The 25,324-nt window shown below is 44.9% G+C and overlaps 1 protein-coding gene and 1 pseudogene across 5 annotated transcripts in view; one reads left to right on the forward strand and one right to left on the reverse strand.

Annotated features, from left to right (window-relative positions):
* The window catches only part of NF2 (neurofibromin 2), a 101,125-nt gene that overhangs the window by 21,112 nt on the left and 54,689 nt on the right, over positions 1–25,324 (reverse strand). For 4 of the 5 annotated variants that reach the window (XM_009217049.4, XM_003905393.5, XM_003905394.5 and 1 more), the window contains exons 5-13: positions 24,486–24,554; positions 23,223–23,305; positions 20,613–20,688; positions 17,662–17,796; positions 13,912–13,986; positions 11,480–11,593; positions 6,162–6,284; positions 4,638–4,855; positions 3,187–3,292 (exon numbers count right to left, since the gene is read on the reverse strand). In XM_009217049.4, coding sequence (XP_009215313.1) covers positions 3,187–3,292; positions 4,638–4,855; positions 6,162–6,284; positions 11,480–11,593; positions 13,912–13,986; positions 17,662–17,796; positions 20,613–20,688; positions 23,223–23,305; positions 24,486–24,554 — 999 coding nt within the window. The remainder of the gene's footprint in view (positions 1–3,186; positions 3,293–4,637; positions 4,856–6,161; positions 6,285–11,479; positions 11,594–13,911; positions 13,987–17,661; positions 17,797–20,612; positions 20,689–23,222; positions 23,306–24,485; positions 24,555–25,324) is intronic. The other variant, XM_009217048.4, reaches the window with a different exon arrangement.
* Positions 8,168–8,251, forward strand: LOC116270926 (annotated as a pseudogene).

Genomic DNA, 25,324 nt, shown 5'->3' on the forward strand with positions numbered 1-25,324 from the left:
ACTATGAGCCCCTCCACTTCAGTCCCTCCACATTTGCCACTGCCAGGTGAACAATACCAAAGACTACAAATCCAGGAAAATCATCCCTCACCCCTCAAATCTCTAACCGTTCTTCACGCTCAGCTGAATCAAACACAAACTCCCACTCGCTTTTTCATTTAGGAAACTCCCGGGCCCTGTGAGAGGGGCTGGAGATGCAGAAAACAAGACAGCATCCTTGGCTTTGAGCAGTTGAAAGTTTTGTTCAGGAAATAGATGTGTTCACAGATCATCACTGTTAAAAAAGGTAAACACTGTAGCCAGGGAGCGAACAGAGGCTAGAAGAGATGCTGCTTTTGCTGGGATCCAAGACAGTGCCACGAGAAAGTTTGCCAGGTGGGAGGTATGGCAATGGGTGGGGCACTGCCCAGCGAGGGTGCCAGGAGTCTGCCATACAGTGTGGAGAGGTGGGGTGGGAGATGGGCACCACCACAAAGGGCTTCACCTGCCCACCAAGGGGCTTGGGATTGGACAATGGAACCGGAGTAGGTCTTGAAGCAGAGGTGGTGTAGTTTTTTTTGTTTTTTGTTTCTGACTTTCATCCCAGAACAAAGGGTCATCTAAAGAGGGCCCCAATCTAGCTCCCTGGCTTCTCCTACTATTTGCCCTACTAAGTCACAGTCAGTATTGTTTATTAACCCCTGGACTACTGCCTTCCCATCTCTGTACCCCTGCCTATCCCATTTCTCCTCCCTATGCTCCATCGCTCTTTCAAGGCCCTTCTCAAACACCATGATCTCTCACCAAAGCCTTTCTAGCCCCTCCCAGCCAGTCGGCAACCCTTTTCTTTACTGTCCCTTAATGCTGTGTTTACAGTTCTCTAATGGTTCTTCTGCAATTCCACCCTGTAAAAGATTTCTTTTTGGCTGTATCTTCTTTCTACTATTTGCAAGTTTCCTGCAAACAATCTGCCTCTTTTTCATCCTTGGATCCCGTACTGAGTCTAGGACACTGTCTGGGAAAGAGCAGAGGCTTGGAACATTCATTTGAGACATTCTCAAGGCCTGAGGCAGACTGAGTCTGCAAGGGTGCTGAGAGACAGCTCCTGGGGTGCCAGGGATGTCCTGTTTTCTGATCTGGGTGCTGGGTACATAGGTATGTTCAGTTTGTGAAAATTCTTCAAGCTGTACAGTTGTAATCTGGGCACTTCTCTACATGTATGTTATACTTCATAAAAATTTCCAGCAAAAACCAGTACTAGTTGCTGCACCATCAGTGAGAGCATGAACTGGTACAACTTCTTTGAAGAGTATCAAAATTGAAAATTTGACCCCACGGTTCTATTATTAGAATTTATTCTACCAATATATTCACTTGTGTGTGTCAAGATTTGTGTTCAGGGATATTCAGTGCCATTTTGTTCAAAATTGCAAAAGAAAACAGACTAAATACTCATCCGTGAGGGACTGGTTAAATGAACTGCAATCCATCCACACAACAAAACATGATTAAAAAGCTGATATGGATGATCTCCTCCAGGATTGACTGCTAAGAGGAGAGAGCAGTTACAGCAGTGTATAAGCTTTGCTCCAGTGTATATTTTAAAAACAACACATAGAGGTTGGGCACAGTGGCTCATGCCTATAATCCCAGCACTTTGGGAAGCTGAGGCAGGCAGATCACTTAAGCTCTGAAGTTTGAGACCAGCTGGGGCAATATGGCAAAACCCTGTCCCTACCAAAAAAAAAAAAAAAATTAGCTGGGCGTGGTGGCACATGCCTGTGGTCCCAGCTACTCAGGAGACTGGGGCGGGAGGATGGCTTGAGCCTACCAGGCGGAGGTTGCAGTGAGCCGAGATTCTGCCACTGCATTCCAGCCTGGGTGACAGAGTAAATAAAACTCTCTCTCTCTCAAAAAATAATAATAATAATAAACAAAATAAAAAATAAAAACAAAACACACATCTCAGGTGTTCAGCCCAGCTGAGTGCTCAGACGACTCCAGTCCCAGCTACCATCTGACTGTGACCACCAGAGAGATCCCCAGCAAGGATCTCTGTCTGGCCCAGTCAACCCAACAAGCCACCAGAGGTATAATAAAGGGTTCTTTCGGCCACACCGTTGGCTTGGGTGGGTTGTTACATAGTAACAGAGAACCAGGATATACAGCAACAGCAAACTGCTTACGTTTTCCCCACCTCAAACCCTGGGCAGCTTGTGGCTCTGGTGCCCTGTGTGCATCTGGGTCATGTATGTGCCTGTACCATGTGCTTGAATGTAAGTATGGGTACGTGTGTGTGTCCGTGCTGTGTATGTGGATGTGCCATGTGCATGAATATATGTATGGGTACATGTGTGTGTCTGTGCTGTGTGTATGGATGTGCCATGTAGATGACTGTGCTGTGTGTGAGTCTGGGCCATGTGTGTGCATCTGTGCACACACCCTAAATACCCTATGTTCTCTTCTCTACCTGGCTACTTCCTGCTCCCCCTTCAAGCATCAGTGTAGACACCATATTGAGCCTCTCCTGCCCCTCCAGGCTGGGCTGTGTCCTCCTCCTCTAGGCACCTGTGCACCCTGAGAACACCTGTCAGGACAGAGACTTCCAACTGTGTGGCACTACGTGGATACTGAACAAATACGCAAAAATAAATAAATAAATAAAATGCCAAACTGAATGCACAGAAGAAAGGAGGGAAAGAGGTTTCTATTCATTTTGTGACCCCATTTAATGGAAGTCTGCCTCTGTGTCCCCAAACTGAGAGTGGCTGCTCGTTCTTGCATGGCAGTAATTCACTCTGAGGTGTACAGCCAATCCCTTCCCAGAACTATAATTATGATATATGGTATATACTGATAGTTGAAGATTACATTCAGCTCAGCATTAAGAGGCAAGAGAGCAAATTCACTTGAGGATAATTTGGGACTATATTACTTAGAACAAGAAAAACATTCCAGAGCTGGAAAAGCCCCTGTTGCCTGTTATCCAGGCAACCAAAGAGACAATTAACTAGTCCAAAGCCAAATGGCAGACCAGGATGTTCTACCTGGTCCCTAACTGCAGGCTCTCTGCATCTCTCATCCTGCCATGTGTTTGCTTGAATGGTCACCCTGAAGGCACCGCCAGATGAACTGAAGGGCTGGGAGGAAAGAGAACATCACCCACCAGGACTAAGGTGGCCCCAGCTGGTGGCCCCCCAGGCTCACCGGGTAAGTGGGCTTGGTGGCAATCTCCAGGAGCTTCTGCTTGGCTCTTCGCTCTGCCTCGCGTGCTTCCTGCAGGTCCTGCTTCAGCTGATCTGCCTCTTTGGCCCTGCAAGGAAAGGATGAGATGTCAGCTTCACAGAAGAGGGCAGGTGGTGGGAAAAGACCCCACACCACCCCGGCAGAGGAGGGACCTGGCCTAACCCTGAGGATGGCACCTGAAGAAGTGAAAAAGGACAGTGAGACAGGGACATTTACATGAAATCAGAACTTACAAAGCAAGGACAACATTCCTGAGATTTTGCATTTGAGCTGGTAAATCTAAACTGGAAGAGCAGGAAAACTGAGAGAAACCAGACCTTCTACAGCCAGGAGACGGAGGAGCTGGAGGGGGCACCAGCAGCTTTCTCTGCTTTGTTTTTGGGTGAGAGTGAGCTGGGCAAAGGAAGAGCCCAGAGGATCAAAGTTCTTATATTGGATCACAAAGGGCAGAATATACGAGAACTGCATCTTCACAGCCTCTGGATAAAACACTGGTGGGCCTTGTGCCCACTTTCTCCAGCAGGAAGATGAGCCCCGTCACTGAGGGCACCCGCACCCTGGTGCAGATCGTCACCCTATGGGGCTCAGGGTGGACACGGCATGTGAGGCCTGGCCCGACCTGCACCACGCACAGCGAGTGTGACCCGCATACAGCAAGGGGCCTGAAGCAGGGCAGGCAAAAGGGAACCATATTCCCAGAACAACATGCAAAGAGTGGTGAGGAAAACTGTAGTGACTGCACCTTGGTAGCTAAAAGCCAAATTCAAGTGCTCCAAATCAACAGAGCCAAAAGCTGCAGGGAATGTGTCAGTGTTTATCTGAAGGCTACAGGCCTATGATAGTCTTTCAAAAGTACAGACAAAAGTACAGACAAAAGTACAGAACATCCTTCAACCTGGCCATGAGTGGGACGTCCCAGTCACAGAGACCATCCTAGCCCCCCTTCCCCATGTGCCAAGGAAGGCTGGGGAATGCAGGCACTAGTTCCCCTTTAAAGGTGAGCAGCTGCTGTTCTCCTGCAGACCCACCGAACGAAAGCAGAAAAGAACCACGTTTTGTTTTTGGTTTTTTTATGCACAAAGAGCCTCCTCACATCTCTTTAGCTGAAAGCGGTCTGTGGATATGCTCAGGGGTTTTCCTGTACATACGGCCATCAGAGAGACAGGGACTTATCAAAGAGACACAACAGAGGGGCCCACCTAGCAGGAGAACTGAGTTCCTGTGCCCAACCAGTAGCGCCAACCCCAAAATGGATGAAGCACCAGTCACCATCAGCCAAGGAGGAGCCTCCCCCCGCCCAGAAGATGGGGAAGCAGCTTGAGGACAGCTGCTGTAGAGCTCAGCCTCAGGGAAGGCTGGTGTGCGGCCCTTCGCCAGCCTCCTCACCAGTCTGGTGCCCAGTGCCCCCTCACCTCCTCTCTGACTCCTCAGCCATCTTCAGTGCCAGCACCTCGGCTTCCAGCACCTTCTGCTCCATCAGGCGCTTCTCCTCCTCCGTGCGAATGGCTGTGGCCTTGATGCGTTGCATTTCCTGCTCAGCCTCTGCGGCCTTCTGGGCCAGAAGTTTTGCCTCCTCCTCAGTGATCTGGGCCTTTTCAGCCAAAAGGTCGGCTGTCTCCTCAGACCGCATCTGGAGGGCACGGTGCTCTTAGCTGAAGCCGGATCATGTGTTATTCTCCCGCCCAGATCTGCCTTGAACACTGAGATGCGACAAACCAGAGTCTCGGACTCCTGGGGTCCTGCTGCTGAGTGCCCTCCATGACTCTCTGACAAGAGATGACAAGCCCCATTCCCCAGCTTTTCAGAAGGGTCCTTTGGGCTGCACCCATGGGGAGTAACAAGAGCACCTTCTCTGAGTACCCACTTCAGCCCAGGCTTCTGCTGCATGTGGAGAAAAACAACTTAAACTCTGCTCTTTCCCTTTAAATCAGTGGTTCGAACCAGAGGAGCTTTTTGCCCCCTGCAGGAGACATGTGGCAGGCCGGGCACGGTGGCTCACGCCTATAATCCCAGCTCTTTGGGAGGCCAAAGCGGACGGATCACCTGAGGTCAGGAGTTCAAGACCAGTCTGGCTAACATGGTGAAAACCCATTTCTACTAAAAATACAGAAAATGAGCCGGGTGTGGTGGCAGGCGCCTGTAATCCCAGCTACTCAGGAGGCTGAGGCAGGAGAATCACTTGAACCCAGGAGGTGGAGGTTGCAGTGAGCTGAGATCATGCCATTGCACTCCAGTTTGGGCAACAAGAGCGAAACTCCATCTCAGAAGAAAAAAAAAGTATGGCTGGGCGCGGTGGCTCACACCTATAATCATAGCACTTTGGGAGGTTGAGGCAGGCAGATCACGAGGTCAGGAATTCAAAACCAGCCTGACCAACATGGTGAAACTTTGTCTCTACTAAAAATACAAAAATTAGCTGGGCATGGTGGCATGTGACTGTAATCCCAGCTGCTCGGGAGACTGAGGCAGGAGAATCGCTTGAACCTGGGAGGCGAAGATTGCAGTAAGCCAAGATCGTGCCACTGTGCACTCCAGCCTATGCAACAGAGCAAGACTCCGTCTCTCAAAAAAAAAGAGACATACGGCAATGTCTGAAGATGTTTTGGATTGTTACAAATGGAGGGTGAGGTGCTGCTACTGGGATCTAGTGCCTACAGCAAAGGATGGTCAGCCCCAAATGTCAGTAGTGCACAGGCTGAGAAGCCCTGCTGTAAAGGCAACCTCGTGGTGAAAGTGGAATTTGGCTGCACATAAGCTCAAACTAAATCTGCTTCTGCGAACACAGGTGGAAAGAAAAGGCACTGATTTTTTTTAAAGCTGAAATTAAGTCTTTCAAAGCAAACGCTGCTAACTCATGGTCTTCAGGAGGCCGAGCTCCAGAAAAGCCAAGGAAGCCCCCAGGTAGCCTCCTGGAACCCCGGCCCCTCAGAAATCACCAGTGCTTCGTTGGCCATTGTTGCTTCTTCTTTCATCTGCAGCAGCCTCCTCTCCAACTCATCCCTCGTGCGTTCAGCCTCCTCCCTCATCTGCTTCTCTCGAGCGAGGCGCTGCCGCTCCATCTGCGGGGGGTGAAGAAAAAGTCACTGAATCACAGGGCTCGAGACCTAGGGTGCCCAAAGATGCCCCATCTCCAGAGTCTCCCCTTTTGGGACCTTTTTCCTTCCCTTTCCTTTAGGTAACCAGGGTCATTCTTATTGCTCCCCACCCCATTCTTCTAAACCAGTTGCAGAGTTGAAAGCTGAGCCACTTGAAAAAAATTCTAGTAGTGAATGAACAAACGAAAAACCAAACCGAGTCTCGACCTGGATAGAAAGAGGCATTCTTTTTTTTTTTTTTTTTGAGACAGAGTCTTCCTCTGTCGCCCAGGTTGGAGTGCAGTGGCATGACCTCGGCTCACTACAACCTCTGCCTCCCAGGTTCAATCAATTCTCCTGCCTCAGCCTCTCGAGTAGCTGGGACTGTAGGCGCCTGCAACCATGCCCGGCTAATTTTTGTATTTTTTAGTAGAGACAAGGTTTCACCATATTGGCCAGGCTGGTCTTGAACTCCTGACCTTGTGATCCACCCGCCTTGGCCTCCCAAAGTGCTGGATTTACAGGCATGAGCCACCGTGCCCGGCAGAAGGAGGCATTCTTATACATGGTGCACTGAAATGGCTACCTTGCCAATGCTGCTTTTTGTTGGGAAACCTCAGGTGGCTCTGCCCTGTGGCTGATGGGACACAATGCAGGACCTCCTCCCTCAGATAGAGCCCCAGAAATATGCAGCTTTCTCATCTGGGCAGGCAAGTCATCTCACCATTTCTAATCCACATGGACCCCTCTCACATCTCTGATCTCATCAACAATAGCTCCACTCTTGCCTCTGACCCACAGAGAAGATGGAATCATTCTACGTGATGCATCAATAGTTCACACATTGTATTTCACAGGGGGGAGCTGCAACAGCCACAGCACAGACTTGCACAGCCTCATGCAGAGACAACTCCTGAGCCAGGCCTATGACAGGAGGGAGCCAGGCAGGGAACACAGCCCCCTGTCCTTAAGGCAACAGTACAAAGCCACCACTACCTCCCTTGCCTTCTGGATCACTGCATTAATTGGACCACATGCTGAGCTTAATAAGGGGAACAAGTACAAGACAGTGCCATTCCTCTGTGATCCTGGGGTACTAACTGAGTTCAGAAAGCAGAATCCAGAAGTGGCCACTGCATTATTTTCTGCCTTAAATAATTTAAAGCACATTTAATTACTTCTTGCTTCAATCTTATCCCACACTCTGGTCATACAAGGTTTCTAAGACTGCTGCTTTTTCTAAATCCTAAGTCCAAAAAAAAAAAATATATATATATACACACACACACACACACACACACACATATTATACACACATATACATACATTGGAGCTTGAAAAGATAATGCAAAGACAAGCAATAAAACAGTGAAAGTTGTTCTCCAATTTTCTTGCAAGTCAGTGAAAAGCTTGGCCAATTTGTTCTCTAATTTCCATCATATTACAATTTCCATAAGGTGGCTTACTACATATCTATCTTTTTTTTTTTTTTTATGCTTTAGAGTTCCTGGGAATTTTGCCAATGCACAGTAATGCAGGTTTGTTACATATGTATACATGTGTCATGTTGGTGTGCTGCACCCATTAGCTAGATCATTTACATTAGGTATATCTCCTAATGCTATCCTTCCCCACTTCCCCCTATAATTCTTAAAGAAAGAGAGAAGAGAAGAGAAGAGAAGAGAAAAGAAGACAAGACAAGAGAAGAGAGCCCAGTCAGGCCAGGCAGGCACAGCAGCTCATGCCTGTCTTCCTAGCACTTTGGGGGGCCAAAGCGGGAGGAATGCTTGAGCCCAGGAGTTTGAGATCAGCCTGGGTAACATAGAAAGACCTGATCTCTACAAAACAATTAAAATTAACTAGGTGTGAAGACTATACTTTCAGGGATCATTTCTATAGTTGGTTACTAGAGAAGTTTCTCTGAACGTGTAGAGCACCAAATAGAAAGCTGAAACTGGATCCTTTCCTTACTCCTTATCACGAAAATTAATTCAAGATGGATTAGAGACTTAAATGTTAGACTAATGCCATAAAAACCCTAGAGGAAAACCTAGGTAGTACCATTCAGGAACATAGGCATGGGCAAAGACTTCATGTCTCACAAAACACCAAAAGCAACAACAAAAGCCAAAATTGACAAATGGGATCTAATTAAACTAAAAGCTTCTGCAGCAAAAGAAACTACCATCAGAGTGAACAGGCAACCTACAGAATGGGATTTTTACGAAATCTACTCATCTGACAAAGGGGCTAATGTCCAGAACTGAGACTCAAACAAATTTACAAGAAAAAACAAACAACCCCATCAAAGTGGGCAAAGGATATGTAGACAGTTCTCAAAGAAGACATTATACAGCCAACAGACACATGAAAAAATGCTCATCATCACTGGCCATCAGAGAAATGCAAATCAAAACCACAATGAGATACCATCTCACACCAGTTAGAATAGCAATCATTAAAAAGTCAAGGAAACAACAGATGCTGGAGAGGATGTGGAGAAATAGGGTTACTTTTACACTGTTGGTGGGACTGTAAACTAGTTTAACCATTATGGAAAACAGTATGGCGATTCCTCAGGATCTAGAACTAGATGTACCATATGACCCAACCATCCATTACTGGGTATATACCCAAGGATTATAAATCTTGCCGCTATAAAGACACATGCACCGCATTATGTTCATTGCGGCACTATTCTAATAGCAAAGACTTGGAATCAACCCAAATGTCCATCAGTGACAGACTGGATTAAGAAATGTGGCACATATACACCATGGAATACTATGCAGCCATAAAAAAAGGATGAGTTTGTGTCCTTTGTAGGGACATGGATGCAGCTGGAAACCATCATTCTTAGCAAACTATCACAGAACAGAAAACCAAACACCGCATGTTCTCACTCATAGGTGGGAACTGAACAATGAGATCCCTTGGACTACCGGGAAGGGGGACATCACACACTGGGGCCCTATCATGGGGAGGGGAGAGGGAGGATTGCATTGGGAGTTATACCTGATGTAAATGGCGAGTTGTTGGAACTGTGAGTTGATGGGTGCAGCTTTAACAACATGGCACAAATATACATATGTAACAAACCTGCACGTTATGCACATGTACCCTAGAACTTAAAGTATAATAATTAAAAAAAAAAAAAAAATTAACTAGGTGTGGTAGCATGCACTTGTAGTCCCAGCTACTTGAGGGGCTGAGGCAGAAGGATTGTTCAAGCCCAGGAGCTCGAGGTTACAGTGAGCTATGATGGCACTACTGCACTCCAGTGTTGGTGACAGAACAAGACCCAGTCTCTTATTTTTAAAAAAAAAAAAAAAAGGTCAGGTAATCTCCTTCAGTTCTTGGCTCTGTACTTTCCCGGAGACCTCCACCCCAATATAAAGGACCTCCTATTCACAAAATCAGTTTGCTGCTTACAAAGACTGTAAGGTGTAATATACATCCCTTCATCTGAGATGGAGAAGGTACATCATTAGTTTCACCTGATGGATGAGAAAACTGAGGTCTGGAAGGTAAGTCATTGACTTAGTCACATTCTAAATTTCAGATCTGGGCCGGGAGCGGTGGCTCAAGCCTGTAATCCCAGCACTTTGGGAGGCGAGGAGCGGAGGATCCGCGAGGTCAGGAGAGATCGAGACCACCCTGGCTATGCAGTGAAACCCCGTCTCTACTAAAAAATACAAAAACTAGCCGGAGGCTGAGGGTGGGCCTGTGATCCCAGCTCCACCGGGAGGCTGAGGCAGGAGAATGGGCAGGGAACCCGGGCGGCGGGCTTGCAGTGAGCTGAGATCCGGCCACTGCACTCCAGCCTAGGCTGACACAAGACTCCGTCTCAAAAAAAAAAAATTCAGATCTGGCTCCAAGGTCAGTGTCTGTCCACCTGATCTGTGGTTGCCCAGATGCCAGTTTTGTGGCTATGCTGTGCTGTAGGCAGTGCTGATCGCAGTGTTCCTGCTATTCTCTGCCGGGGCCCACAGGCTACATATTCCTTGACACTTTCAGATTTCTTACTTCTAAGCTTTGCTCTGCTAAGAAAAAGGTCAAAGAGAGCTCTCCTCCTTCTTCTTATTTATTTATTTTGGTATTTTGTTTTGCTTCTGTTTTGAAACAGGGTCTTGCTTGGTCACCCAGGCTGGAATGTAGTGGTGCAATCATAGCTCACTGCAGCCTCAAATTCCTAGGCAAGTGATCCTCCTGCGTTGGCCTCCCAAAGTGCTGGAGTTATAGGGATGAGCCACTGCCAAGAGCTCTTCATGAAACTGCCACTATGACCCCATGCTGGCTCAGTAGGATTTCTTTGCCCAACAAATCCATCCCATCACCCCCAAAGCATCCCAAACAACACATCTGTGGCCTGCCATCTCAGAAAGCAAAGAGATGAAGAGCTGGAAGCACACTGGGCATTTCACTCTAAATCCTAGGGCTGGAAGCCAGCCTCTCCAATGTATCAAAATCAGAAAGGTGCACACAGACTAATTATTACACCTCTGAGCTTGCAAGTCCTGAGGGCAGCCAACTGCAGCCGCTGCTACTCTATCTAGTAGTTCATCCAAAAACACAACTGATATTCTCAGCAGTAAGGCCCAAATTAGTTGTGTGGATTTCCATGAGTAGAGAAGGTTTATGAGTAGAAAACAATGATGCAGATCATCCAGTCTGCTGATAGGTGCTCCTGCCACCTCCTGGGGCAGGTGACATGCCATGAGGTCTCACCTGCAGTGGGGAATTGCGGCCAGAGTCAAATTAGCATTCCAGCGGCAAGCACTGAAATGCCACCCTGCATTCTATCACCATCTAATTAGAAAAGGAGAAGGCTGCACAAGGAGGCAGACAGGCAAAAAAAGCAAGCTAGCTAGCTAGCTGGACGGATAGATGCATGCACTCTTGGCTATTTTGTCCCAAACCGGTGTTAATCACACTTAATTTCTCCAAGTGTAGAAATTACTAGAGATATTTCTTTTAGATGTGCTATTAGGGTTTATTCCTCATTTCCAGAGCTGACATCCCACCAGGTAGGCATCAGCAAATGAAGATCCAACAGGGATAAAACAAGAGCAGGTATGTCCATGGCCAAAAGACTCCTGCGAGCCCACAACCACTCCTCACCTCCCAGGCCAGGACTGATCACACAGTGACATCATCAGTTAAAACAAGGTCATGCTCACCTGCTTTCTAGCCTTCTCCTCCCTGGCCTGGGCTTTCATCTGCTGAACTTCCAAAGAATCGGCTTTCCTCCTCCTCATAAATAGATCATGGTTCCCAATACATAGCTGGAGAATCTGTGGCCACAGAAGCAGACAAAAAGGTTAATATCCACAAATTTACTTCACTGCCTGCCGGCTCACTAGTGCTATAGCAGTTTGAGCTCTTGCAGGTAGCAGTAAACGTGAAGATGAACGCATGGAGTGAAACACTAACGCCCTGCTAGTGGCCTCTAGTGCTCTCAGCTGTGGAAACATGCAAAATGAAGGTGCCTCAGATATGCCAGGAGGTAAAAATCACAAATGAAGAGCACACTGGAGGTGCACCTTACTCTCCTACATCAAGATGTGGTTCTGCAGACCAGGGAGGATAGGAAACCTCATTCAGTAAGCTGGGCTAAGGTAACAGGGTGCATGTGGAAAAAAATAAGTTGGATCCCTCCCTCACACCTTACACAAAAATCAACTCCAGAAGGATTGAAGACTTAAATGCAAAGATTAAGCCCTTGAAACTTTCAGAAGACAATATAGAAGAATATCTTAATGATCACAGGATAAGAGAAGATGCCAAGTAAGACGCAAAAAGTGATTAAGAAAAAAATTTATATATTTGTCTACATTAAAATTAAACATTTTTATTGTCAAGACATAAAAAAAGAAAAACAAGAGCCACCAACTGGAAGATATAGCCAATAAAGAAAACAGGTTAGGTGCAGTAGCTCACACCTGTAATCCCAGCACTTTCGGAGGCCAAGGTGGGAGGATCTTGAGCCCAGGAGTTCAAGACCAGCCTGGGTGACACAGTGAGATGCCATCTCTACAAAAACATCAAAAAATTTGGCCAGACATGGTGGCCCAGCACTTTGGGAAGTGTAATCCTAGTACTTTGGGAAGTGGAGGCCAGCAGATTGCTTGAGCCTAGGAGTTTAAGATAAGCCTGGACAACATGGTAAAACCTCGTCTCTATGAAAAATACAAAAAATTAGCTGGGCATGGTGGTGTGTGCCTGTAGTCCCAGCTACTGGGGAGGCTAAGGTGGAAGGATCACCTGAGCCTGGGGAGGTCCATGCTGCAGTGAGCCATGATCGTGTCATTACATTTCAGCCTGGGCAACAGAATGAGACCCTATTTCAAAATCTCAAACAAAAAAAGTTAATATGATGAGATACCATTTTAGATGCACAAGATTGGCAAAAATTTTTAAAGGCTGATAATACAAGTATTAAGGATAGCAAAAAAGAAATTTCACCCACTACTGTTGGCTCTGTAAAAATCAATTCACCTTCTTTAGAAAACAATGTGTCACAATTTTGAAATTTGAACATATACTGAGCCCTGTACCTCTACTCCTAAATTCTATTTTTTATTTATTTTTATGTATTTATGTTTTTTGAGACGAAGTTTTGCTCTTGTTGCCCAAGCTGGAGTGCAATGGCATGATCTCAGCTCACTGCAACCTTCACCTCCTGGGTTCGAGCGATTCTCCTGCCTCAGCCTCCTAAGTAGCTGGGATTTATAGGCATGTGCCACCACGCCCGACTAATTTTATATTTTTAGTAGAGACAGGGTTTCTCCATGTTGATCAGGTTGGTCTCGAACTCCCGACCTCAGGTGATCCACCTGCCTCAGCCTCCCAAACTGCTGGGATTACAGGCATTGAGCCACTGTGCCTGGCCCTATTTTTTATTTTTTTTAAATTTTATTCATTTTCATTTTTGGGGGGACAGGGTCTTGCTATGCTGCCCAGGCTGGTCTCAAACTCCTGGCCTCAAACAATTATCCCGCCTTGACCTCCCCAAGTGCTGAGATTACAGGCATGAGCCACCCCACCTAGCCCAGTATACTCAAGACTCCAAAGGAACTATTGCCTATGTACACCAGGAGGCAGATACAAAAGTTTTCAAAACAGCCTGTTAAAACAGTATAGAAATGACTGGGCGCAATGGCTCACGCCTGTAATCCCACCACTTTGGGAGGCCAAAGTTGGATGGGTCACCTGAGGTCAGGAGTTCAACACCAGCCTTACCAATATGGTGAAACCCTGTCTCTACTGAAAATACAAAAATTAGCTGGGCATGGTGTCTCATGTCTGTAATCCTCTCGGGAGGCTGAGGCAGGAGAATCTCTTGAACCTGGGAGGCGGAGGTTGCAGTGAGCCGAGATGGCACTGCCACTGCACTCCAGCCTGGGCGACAGAGCAAGACTCTGTCTCAAAAAAAAAAAAAAAACCTTCCTCATGATATAATTTAGTTTTAACTCTAAGCTAAAGAGAAAGTATGTGCCAAGTGAGATACCATTCTACACTTCACAAGATGTCACTCTGATATTCTTTAAAAAGTATTCAATTCTCAGAAAAGCTACCATTATCAGTAATGAAAACCAGGATCTCAACTTACCAGCTTATTAACACGAAGCTTTGAGGAGTTAAACTTGAAGACATCAATTTTCTTATCCAGTGGTTTAATAGTAAACTGGAAGAATGAAGCAGAACACAGTTTCAGTCCAACAGCCTGGAATGTTACCACCAATTGGAAATTCCACAAATGCAGCAACCACACTGGCCACAGACCAGCATAAAGCTATGCCTTGTCCTGGCTTCCCAGTGTCCAGGCACTAAACCTCGGGGAATTAGGAACACCAAGTCTCGGGCTGTGGAAGCTCAGGACCCTAAAGGTGTGCTCTCTAGGCCGTCTTAGGCATGAGTGTGGGAAGGGATTCTTGACAACCTAAAATAAGCATCCTTAATGGGCCTACCCCTGAGGCCAACACTGGAGGGCTACTATAGTCTAGGGCACGGGCCTGCCTTCGTGAAGCTCACCATCTAGTTGGAACTAGGCTAACAACAGCCAATTATTCAAGAAATCACATCATATATTGGTGCTTCATTGGGTGGTGCAAATCACAAATGTGTGGAGGTTCAGAGTAGATCCACCAGAAGCAAGAGAGAGTGAAGCTGATCTTAGAAGAAGAATCCAACAGGGTAGCTAAAAGGCAGGCTGAAGGGGCATTCTGCACAGAGCAAAACCAGAAATAAGGTAGAGATGGGGAAATGAGCTGTGTGTGTGTGTGTGTGTGTGTGTGTGTGTGTGTGTGTGTGTGTGGTATTAGCTTTTTGGTGACTAAGATGATATAATAGGCTTAGCCTGGGAGGGAGGAAGAGGTGGGCGTAGGGGCTGGCAGTGAGAACAAAAGTCAGAGGTGGCCAGATATGGTGGCTCACACCTGTAATCCTAACACTTTGGAAGGCTGAGGTGGGAGGATCGCTTGAGGTCAGGAGTTCAAGGCTGCAGTGAGTTGTAATTGCACAACTGCACTCCAGACTGGACAATAGAGTAGACCCCTATTTCAAACAAAAAAAAAAGAAGTGTTTAGGTTTGATGTGACAGGATACCTGTGCTCACCACAGGTTTCTGAACATGGGAATAATTCTATAAAAGCTATTAATAGAAAGAATCAAATGGGGAAAAAAGGACTATAGTAGAAGGGAAAACAGTCCTTGATTCTGAAATCAAAATGGAGAGAAAGATGAATGATAAGGACAGGGTGGTGACTTGGTAGGAGAACCTAGGGTTAGACCACTAGCAGGAAAGCCTGCAAGGAACAAATGGCTGCTGTTCTCAACCGCTCCCGATAAGACCAAATAGATTCTAGATTTCCAAGATGCACTTACAAAATGGATATCCATTCCCAAGAAACACTTGCTAAGCAGATAAATATGTTTGGGAAGATAATATTTCTTTCACATGTTCTATTGCCCAAGAAGGGGTTAGTACACTGAGGACAGAAAATGATCCTTTGTTTAGCTTTCGGCCAAGTTAACTTCGAAGCAGTGTTGCTCTTGTGTAGGCTGCTATTCATGAATTTTGTGAGCTTATTTTTGGCTTTGCTGTCAAACCCTGGAGCTATCAGTGGGAAACCACAAGTAGTGGGGAAACTGCAGGCTCTGCACCACGCCAGGGTGTACACAAAGAATCAACGGATCACTTAAAATAAACTAACATTTCTGTTTTGACAGCACGGCTGTCATGCCTAACTACCAAGACTACTTCTTTTATGTCAAATCAGCTTGGGTTCTGCTTACTGCATGAGTTACTGACATGATGGAACATGATGGCGCCTGGCCCCCAGAGAGGGCATATTAGAGTTTACTGTGTCAGGCCATACTACGGGAGACTTCAATCCTTGGCTTCTTTGAAGAACGGGTGTTTGGGGAGTCTTTAGTGCACAAATGTGTGGATGGGTAATACAAAGACTTTATGAAATTGGGAGATGGAAAACTACCATAGGGTGGCACACATACAGCTGTATGTCATGTGGAACTTTCAGTTTAAGTATTTTAAAAAAGAAATACCTATCTGCTTATCTCCTGGGCTAAATACTTACAAAAACTTCAAAGTCAGAATGTTCTGAATTAAGGGGCTCAGTCTGTCTTATCAAGCATGGTTGAGTAGATCCCAACCACATACTGGAAACCAGGGGCCTGTGTTCCCTTCCTTGAGTTGTCATGAAGAAAGAGAAAATAGGAAATACGCTCAGGTTTGGGGCTCTGCAGGCAGCAACAAAAGCTGTTCCTGTTCTTCACTCTCTACTCTGTGTCCTGGCTGTGCAGGTACCAGGAGGTCACTGAGTAGAGCCTCCCTCTCCCTGGTGCCCCTGTGCTCTCAGGGCTCAGCCTCTGGGCCTCCCTGAAAGGCAGGGGCTGTGGCATCAGCAACTCCAGCTCCTACCCTCTGCTACTTCACTCACACACAGGTCACTGGATCCTTCTGTGTCTCTGCTTCCTGATGTGACACAGAGATAATGACAACACGGCCCCTGCCTTTACAGCAGTGTTCTTAGACAGATTAAATTCAGAGGGTCAGGGTGAAAGTGCTTGTATATGGAAGACAACATCATGTCTCTTCCACAGCACTTATTTATGATAGCAGGTGAGTAGTTACTTGACTTCCTTGAAGGCTAAGACTGGATCTTCTACATCTTTGTTTCCCCCATGAAATCTAACACAAAGCAGATGTTCAATGATTCCTTTAAAATTAATGCAGAATAGGTGAGCATGGTGGCTCACACCTATAATTCCAGCACTTTGGGAGGCGGAGGTGGGAGGATTGCTCGAGCCCAGAAGTTCAAGACCAGCCTGGGCAACGTGGCAAAACCCCATCTCTACAAAAAATTAGCTAGGTGTGGTGGCACATGCCTGTAGTCTCAGCTACCTGGGAGGCTGAGGTGAGAGGATCACCTGAGCCCAGGGAGGTCCAGGCTGCAGTGAGCTTTGATCGTGTGCCATTGCATTCCAGCCTCAGTGACAGAATGAGAGCCTGTCTCAAAAAATAATAATAATAAAATAAAATGAATGAAGAATGAATGAATGGATGAGTGAATGAATGAATGAATGGATGAATAAACATAAGATTATACATTATGGGACCTTTTTGGTAAAAGTCACCACCCTATATGGAAATATTTGAATTCTAAGAGCATTTGTCTAAGTTATTCAACCTTAATTATTTTGGAATTCTGGTAAGCATATTAACCTAATATACATATTTATATCATTACTGAGACACACACAAAACACATATATGTCCATATGTGTATATGTGTATATATATATTTCTCTGCCACATGTATCAAGCACCAGACACAGAAAGAAAGCTCAATAAAGACCACACTTAAAATACAAAGAGAATTTAAGCCAGGTGCTGTGGCGCGCACCTATAGCAGCTACTCAGGAGGATGAGGTAGAAGGATTGCTTAAGCCCAGGATTCAAATCCAGTCTGGGCATACATAATGAAATCCTGTCTCTAAAAAAGAAAAAAAAAATACAAAGAGAATTTATTGACAGAAATACAAAGCCAAGTAATGAGAAAATGTTACTGTTTTCGTTTACTATTCTTTGGGGTTTCTCCCTGGCAAATTGAGCTTCCCAGCTTCCTATTAGTCATAGTGGGGTTATTGATGCCAATACTGTTCTGTAAATACTTCGAAAATCAACAACCACATCCTCAAAGCCTGGGAATTAAAGGATTCTATGAATAACAAGGAGATGCCCTGGCTGGGGAGGCTCCAGCGAGCGGGGCAGATGGGGAAAGATCTTTTGCTGGACCCCTGGGCCACTAGTGGCATCTGCAGTACAGACATGTCCTACCTCCTTGTCACTGTACGAGATGTTTCGGATTTCATTCCACGGGAAGGAGATCTTGGGGGTCAGTCTGTTCTCAGGGTCATAGATGTGAAGCCCCAGGGCATCCACTCCAAGCAGCAGCTCTGTGCCCTTTTTATTCTGTGGATCCAATAAGAACAGCCACTGTAAGCTCCAGCTGAGGCTCAAAATTTTATTCAACCTTCCAAAGAATCTGGCACACACTGTCACATGTGACAAGTTTCAGCAGGTCCCAACAGAAGTCACAGCTATCTTATAAACCAACAAGATTTCAGCTTTCTGAATTGGGGCGGGCAGAAGCAAAACTGTTCCATTCTTGTGACTTCTGGGTCCCCCAGAACAATCACTCAGGGCTTCTGTCATTGGCTCAATGGCTAAAGGAGGAGTAACGTAAGTGTTGTTCCCTCTAGTTAAATAACCAGGCTATCATAGGTTTAGAATTAAAGCCCATAGGTTTAGGCCGGGAGCAGTGACTCATGCCTGTAATCTCAGCACTTTGTGAGGCCAAGGTGGGTGGATCACGAGGTCAGGAGTTTGAGACCAGCTTGGCCAGCATGGTGAAACACCATCTCTACTAAAAATTTAAAAAAAAAAAAAAAAAAATTAGCCGGGCATGGTGACACACGCCTGTAATCCCAGCTAGTAGGAGGCTGAGTAGGAGAACTGGATGAACCCGGAAGGTGGAGGTTGCAGTGAGCTGAGATGGCACCCCTGCACTCCAGCCTGGGCGACAGAGAGAGACTTAAAACAAACAAACAAAAAAAACCTATAGGTTTAATGATTTCTTGTATTTAAAGAAACCATTGTTGGATTACTAGAAAGAAAATTTTCAGTGCCTGGGACTGGATGGTCTCATTTTATGATATAATGTAGTCTTCATGTGATAAAGCAAGTCTGGTAAAATGTTAACTGTAGAATCTAGGTTGTGCATATATATGGGTGTTCACTGAAAAATTCTTTCAATTTTCCTGTAAGTTTGAAATTTTTAATAATTGCATGTTGGGAAATACATTATCAAAAGGAATTATATTCATCAACAAAGCTGTCTAAAAGCCGTACCTATGCTCTGCCCCTGACAGCGGTCCTGGCCAGCAGTCAGAGTAGCCCACGGTGGGTGCCCTGGGCTCCCACAGCACTGACCCTGCTAAGGACAGAGTGGAAGGAAACTGGCTGCACAAGGATACTACAGCTCCTGACCCCTTGCTGATAATGGAAATTGAACCAAGACTCAAGGGCAGAAAAACAGATCTGTAAACTGAGAAGGTACTGGGACTGTGAAGAGAAGTACCAATCTAACAGCAGACATCAGATGGAGGAGTGAGTACTCCAGCGTAAATCTTTTTACTCCTAACATCCCAAAGTCAGACGCTATCATCAAACCACGAAAGATTCTTCTGCTTGTCTGCAAAGCTAAGAAAGCTACTGCATTAATAGAAGTGAGGCTTTGTACTTTTAAATCTGCAGTACATTTTGGAAAATGAGGTATTTCATTGTGTTTCTGACTATTTAGTTTAAATTTTTTAAAAAAGATTCAGGCTTCTACCTCCTATCATTATGACTCCAACACTTCTAGAGATTAAACAGAGACAGGTGGAGACTCAAGCAGCCCCTTTTAAAACTAATTTAACATAAAAGACACTAAAATAGCTAGTAGCTTTGTCTATTGCTCGATATAGGAAACATACACAAAAAACAGTATCCATTAGTCTGACTGATGTAGAAATATTCCCTAATGAGAAACTTTTTCAGCCAGGCACAGTGGTACACACCCCAGCTACTTGGAAGGCTGGGGTGGAAGGATCACTTGAGCCTAGCAGGCCTGGGTGATACAGCAAAACTCCACCTCTAAAAAACAAAAAAGATTTTTAAAAACCAAAAAACTGTTTTCTGAGGATTATAAAACTTTAGTTCTCTAGAATCTAGGTGGCCAGCACATGGGGCAAGAGGAGTTGAGTTGACAAAACCACAGAAATGTGTTACATTAGTTTGACCTTAAAGAAACCAAGCAATTAGCAAATACAAACTGATAGAACTTTAGAAAAGAACTTCCTGTACTATGATGGAGCACCTTTTAGGCACTTTAAGTGTGCCTTATTTTCTTATGCAGAGTAATCCATACAAATCCATATTTACAAAATACAAATTAAGTAGAAAGCTATCCTAGAATATTTAAAATGTATTTCAATTTACCTGAATTTAATACAACAACTGTAGGAACCCAATAAGGGAAAGCAAAGCATGACTATGAAAATAAAGGTGGACCCGCCTGATTGTTTTAACATCTACTCATCTGCAGTTTGCAGTCCATAGTGAAATGCTTTGGCAAATCGCATGCATCCCTTTGGAAGAAGCTGCTTATACACTGCATCCAGATACTGACCCACAGGAGAAAGACATTCCAAAGGCCCAGATCTGGGCCGCACACAAATGCCTCTCCCCGCAGAAGCAGTGGGTTCCCAGCAGACAGCAGACTATTAATGGTTTGAATAGAAAACCAATTAGCCTCATAGTGAGAATCCCAAACAAATCAGTAATCTATAAAGGTAGATCTACTCTCTTAGTGCCTGGGGGGTCGGGGTGGGGGTGCAGGGGGTTGTTGTGTGGGGGAGGGGGAAAGTACTTACCGGTGTTCCCTGTGGACTGAGATCTCACAGAGCCAGAAATAATCAAATCTTACACTCAGAGCATTCAAACAGGTTTCTGCTGAGAGCAGAACCAGGTCCAAGTCCCCCAAGGCTCAAGTGACACTTAATTACCTATGATCTAATTGAAGTCCAAAAATAGAAAGTTAGGCACTAAGACCTATCTTTCCTTCCTCTTTTCTTCTTTACCATAGAACCATGAAAGAGTCTATCACCTTGGAATGAAGAAGTAACCATTTTAGCAGTCTGGCCCTCATTCTACTACACAAGGAGCTCAGAGAGGTTTCAACACACCCGGATTGCAAAGTAGTTCACACCATACATCTCCAGGTCCTGAGCTATCTTCAGATATTCCATTTCGGCTTCATCCCTGTGGGGAGAATGGAAGACACTGTCATCGGAGCTAAGTGAGATGGGTGGAGAGTGGGTGGGCACCAAACCAGGCATTCTGGCCCTGCCATTCTTCTAGAGCCACGTCGCTGCCAGAAGACAAAAGCCACAGCAGATACCAGCAAAGCTCTGCCCGGCCCTGAGTCTATTAAACGCACTGAGGTCGAGCAGAATTTCCCATCCCCATCAAAAGAGAGTCAGAGAACAGACTCATCACGGTGTTTCTTGGCCTTAGTTTCCCACCTTGCCCTTGGTAAACAGTAAACTCATCTCAAGTAATTCAAGAAGAGTATGCGGTATGTTATCTTTTACCCTCAAACAGATTTGGGTGTTCGAATTTTATTTAAGTTCTTGCTTTTCCTTTGTGTACTTTCTTTACCTGGAAGGTTTTGGAAGTGAAACAGCTCTCTCTCTCTGCAAGCTTCCTGAGTATTGTTGGAGGTTAGGGCAAGAGTTATCTGGGTTGTAAAACCCAAGTCAAATCACCTTCATATAAGTTATAATTTAAAGTAAGCTATTGAAGTAGCAGTAACTTGCAGAAAACTCTCAAACAGTTATCATACTGAAATATTTTAACTCAAGTCTTCCTATGACCTTGTCCTCTTCCTTCTCTCTCCAATCTCCAAATGCTCTCAAGTGAATATTAAAAACCCATCCTGAGAGAACGCCAAGTGTTGGTGAACAGGTGGAGAAATCAGAAATCACACACATTGATGTAAATTGGTACAATTACTTTGGGAAATTGACACTATTGTAATAGCAAAAACCAGGAGACAACCCAACAACCTAAATGTCCATCATTAGTAGAATGAATAAATAATTTGTAGTATACTAATACAGTGGAAGTCTATACAGCAATGAAAGTGAAAAAACTATTGCCACATGCCACAAACCCATATCTGACGATATGATGTTGAGTAAAAGGAGACACAAAAAACAGAATACAAAGTTTAAAATGGGCAACACCAATCTGGAATTAAAAATCAGGAGACTGGTTACCTTTGGGGAGGAAGAAAGGGGAATTGGGGGTGGGAAGACAAAGGTTATTTCTTCCTCCGGTGTTACATGGTGTTTTCACCTTACGATAATTGATCAAGTTGTATACTTATAATTTGTCTACTTTTCCATATACATGTTGCACTTAAGTTTAAAAAAAAAAAAAGTGTTAGGAAACTGATTTGAAGAAGAGAAAAAAAACGTTGAAGGCTAATGAAAACATGATCAATTCATAATCAAGGGGATGACAATTCTAACATGAGATAAAAGTTTTCACTTTTTAGATGACAAAAATTAGATTGATAAAAACAAGTGTTGAGGATAGACTGGGGTGGGGGGTGGGACACTCTCATAACACTTGTCGACAGGCATGTATAAACAGGTACAGCCTTTTTGGAGAACAATTTGGTGGTACCTGTCAAAATGCAAAATGCTCACATCCTTTGACCTAACAACTCTTGTTTTAAAGAATATATCCTCAGAACTACTCATACAATTGTATAAAAATAAAAGATTGTGCACTGCAGAAATTTCTGTAAAAGTGAAAAACCTACAGATATTCAAATGCCATCAATAAAGGGATGGATGCAAAAGCAATGGGATAGCCATACAATAGAATTCTTAAAATTAAGGGTGGGCACAGTGGCTCAGCTCACGCCTCTAATCCCAGCACTTTGGGAGGCCGAGGTGGGCGAATTGCTTTGAGCCCAGGAGTTCAAGACCAGCTTGGGCAACATGGTGAAACCCCATCTCTACTAAAAACAGAAAAGTTAGCTGGGCATGGTGGCGTGTGCCTGTAGCGCCAGTTACTGGGGGCGCTGAGGCAGGTTTGCTTGAACCCAGGAGGTTAAGGCTGCAGTGAGCTGAGATGGCGCCACTGCATTTCAGCCTGGACAACAGAGCAAGACTCTGTCTCAAAAAAAAATAATAAAAAATATTAAAATTAAACTTAATTACCAGGCCAGGCACGGTGGCTCATGCCTGTAATCCCAGCACTTTGGGAGGTGGAGGTGGGCGGATCACCTGAGGTCGGGAGTTCGAGACCAGCCTGAACAACATGGAGAAACCCTGTCTCCACTAAAAATACAAAATTAGCCAGGCATGGTGGCTCATGCCTGTAATCTCAGCTACTTGGGAGGCTGAGGCAGGAGAATCGCTTGAATCGGGGAGGCAGAGGTTGCGGAGAGCCGATATTACATCATTGTATTCCAGCCTGGGCAACAAGAGTAAAACTCCGTCTCCAAAAAAAAAAAAAAAAAAGTAAACTTAATTACCAATGAGTACAGGTCTATATATCCTGATAGGCAGTACACATACCTACTTTATGTCACACGTACTAGAAAAGGACACAAACAAAACTGAAGACCAAGGTTACTCCCAGCTCTCCCTTTTTCTTTTATAGACTTCAGTACTGCATTTTGTTCAACAAGCATGCCCTAGTTTTGCAGTTCTTTAAGGCAAAAAATGAAAATAAAAAAGCCCATAAAGGAATATAAACCAACAATGAATGGGCCTCACCTGGCTCGGCCTCGGTGCTCTGCGTACCAGGCAGTAATTCTCTCCTCCCACATTTCCGGAGTCATCTGATACAGATTTATTACCTACCAAAAAACAGAGCAAAATAAAAAACTTACACATGAAGTAAATTTGGTATTTTTGCCACTTTTATAATTATGCATCATTTTTACAAAACAGTAAAGCTATTTTTAAAAAGCTACACCCAGGGAGACAGTCACACACAAAGAGGGTGTGTAAATAAGGCACCATTTTATTGGAGGAGCAACTCAGAAAGTTGCATGATAACTCAGACTTAGGTGCATCCCTCATCTGGCAGTGCCCCTGTTCCCTGCCTGGGTGGTACATCCCAGAGACCACCTCTGACAGCGGAGCTCAGTCAGAAGCAATGCTTACTCTTCTCAGACCTTCACATGCTCAGAAGCCATCGAGGGACAGGTAAAGGCAGCAAGAGGTGAGGAACGGGCCTTTATTACCCAGTGACAGATGAGTGGGGCTATAAAATCGGCAGGAGCAAAAGGGAGGGCGGGCCTGCGTCTGTGGCTAATGAATAAGATGAACAACGCTGAGGATTAAAAACCACAATGCCCACCCCTACCTCATCTCCTCTATCCACCTCTCGCCACTGCAAACAGCTCAATTCCCCGAGCTGAACACACTCTGCTCCAGCCTACTCTTTGGGAAATCAATGATGCTCAACTGCATTTAAAAAACCACCATGCTAGAAAAAACATTTACAGGCCATGCTACTCCTGGTGACCCCAAACTAACTCCACAAACCTTTGCTTTTTAATATTCTTAACAGAGATCCCACACTCTTCACTGGAGATTATAAAATATTTATTAAAATTAAATTGCTGGCCGGGCGCGGTGGCTCAAGCCTGTAATCCCAGCACTTTGGGAGGCCGAGACGGGCGGATCACGAGGTCAGGAGATCGAGACCATCCTGGCTAACACGGTGAAACCCCGTCTCTACTACAAAATACAAAAAAACTAGCCGGGCGAGGTGGCGGGCGCCTGTAGTCCCAGCTACTCGGAGGCTGAGGCAGGAGAATGGCGTAAACCCGGGAGGCGGAGCTTGCAGTGAGCTGAGATCCGGCCACTGCACTCCAGCCTGGGCGACAGAGCGAGACTCCGTCTCAAAAAAAAAAAAAAAAAAAAATTAAATTGCTATGTACTTCCAATATTCCTTCAAGTCCTTTGGTTAGCTTTCTTTTAGACCACATATCTGCTATGTCTTCCCGAAAAGGGTATTTAATCTCTTACCCTTTTTGGAAGCAATTCCTCTTGGGCCAAAAATCCCCGCTTGTGAACACTGGGGTCGTAGTCGCCATACTGGAAAGAAGAAGGGGAGAGCAGGCGATTGAGATTCTAAAGACAATTGCCATTTCTGAACAGAGATGGACCAATCTCATTCCCTCCCAGCTCCAGGGAGCAATTCAATTCCGATGACAAGTCAAGATTTCAACCTTGCTAGTTTGTTATCCTTGAATGAAAATACAAAGCTGATTATATCTATGAACAGAGTTGCATAATCCTGTAAGCATGGATGGCTGATGTGCTAATAAGAATGTGACATTTGTATGGAAATGTGGGCATGTTTTCTAACCCTCAAAGAAAGCAGTCACTTCCAAAACAGTAGCTTTTCAATTAAAACACCAAATCATAACTGTGAAAGTTGTGGTTAGCAACATATGATAAGAGTCCTACCTATAAATTCTTCTAAGTGACTGGTAATTGGAGCCCATTACTAGGCGGATCCAGGAATAATGCAGGCAGTATTTTTAATACCTTTCACTCAAGTCTCTGAAAAATACTTTGGAAAAATCTGATGACAACACTGCCATTCCTATTGTACAGACAAAGAAGTGAGTAAAAGGTTAATTGATCTTCCTAAAGCTACAGAGAAGTCACTAATGGGGTTGGAAATAGGCCCTGCGTTTTAATTTATCCCTCTGGGGACAATGACTTGGACATTTATTCTCTGATTTAAAAAAAAAAAAACTCCTTTCTTTCCTAGAAAACTCAAGTCTGATCAGGAAATAAATGTTAAAGAATGTTTTAAAAGAAACTAACTGACACATACAGTAGAATATAAAATCAAA

Source organism: Papio anubis, chromosome 16 (genome assembly GCF_008728515.1).
Source record: "Papio anubis isolate 15944 chromosome 16, Panubis1.0, whole genome shotgun sequence".
Lineage (NCBI taxonomy): Eukaryota > Metazoa > Chordata > Mammalia > Primates > Cercopithecidae > Papio > Papio anubis.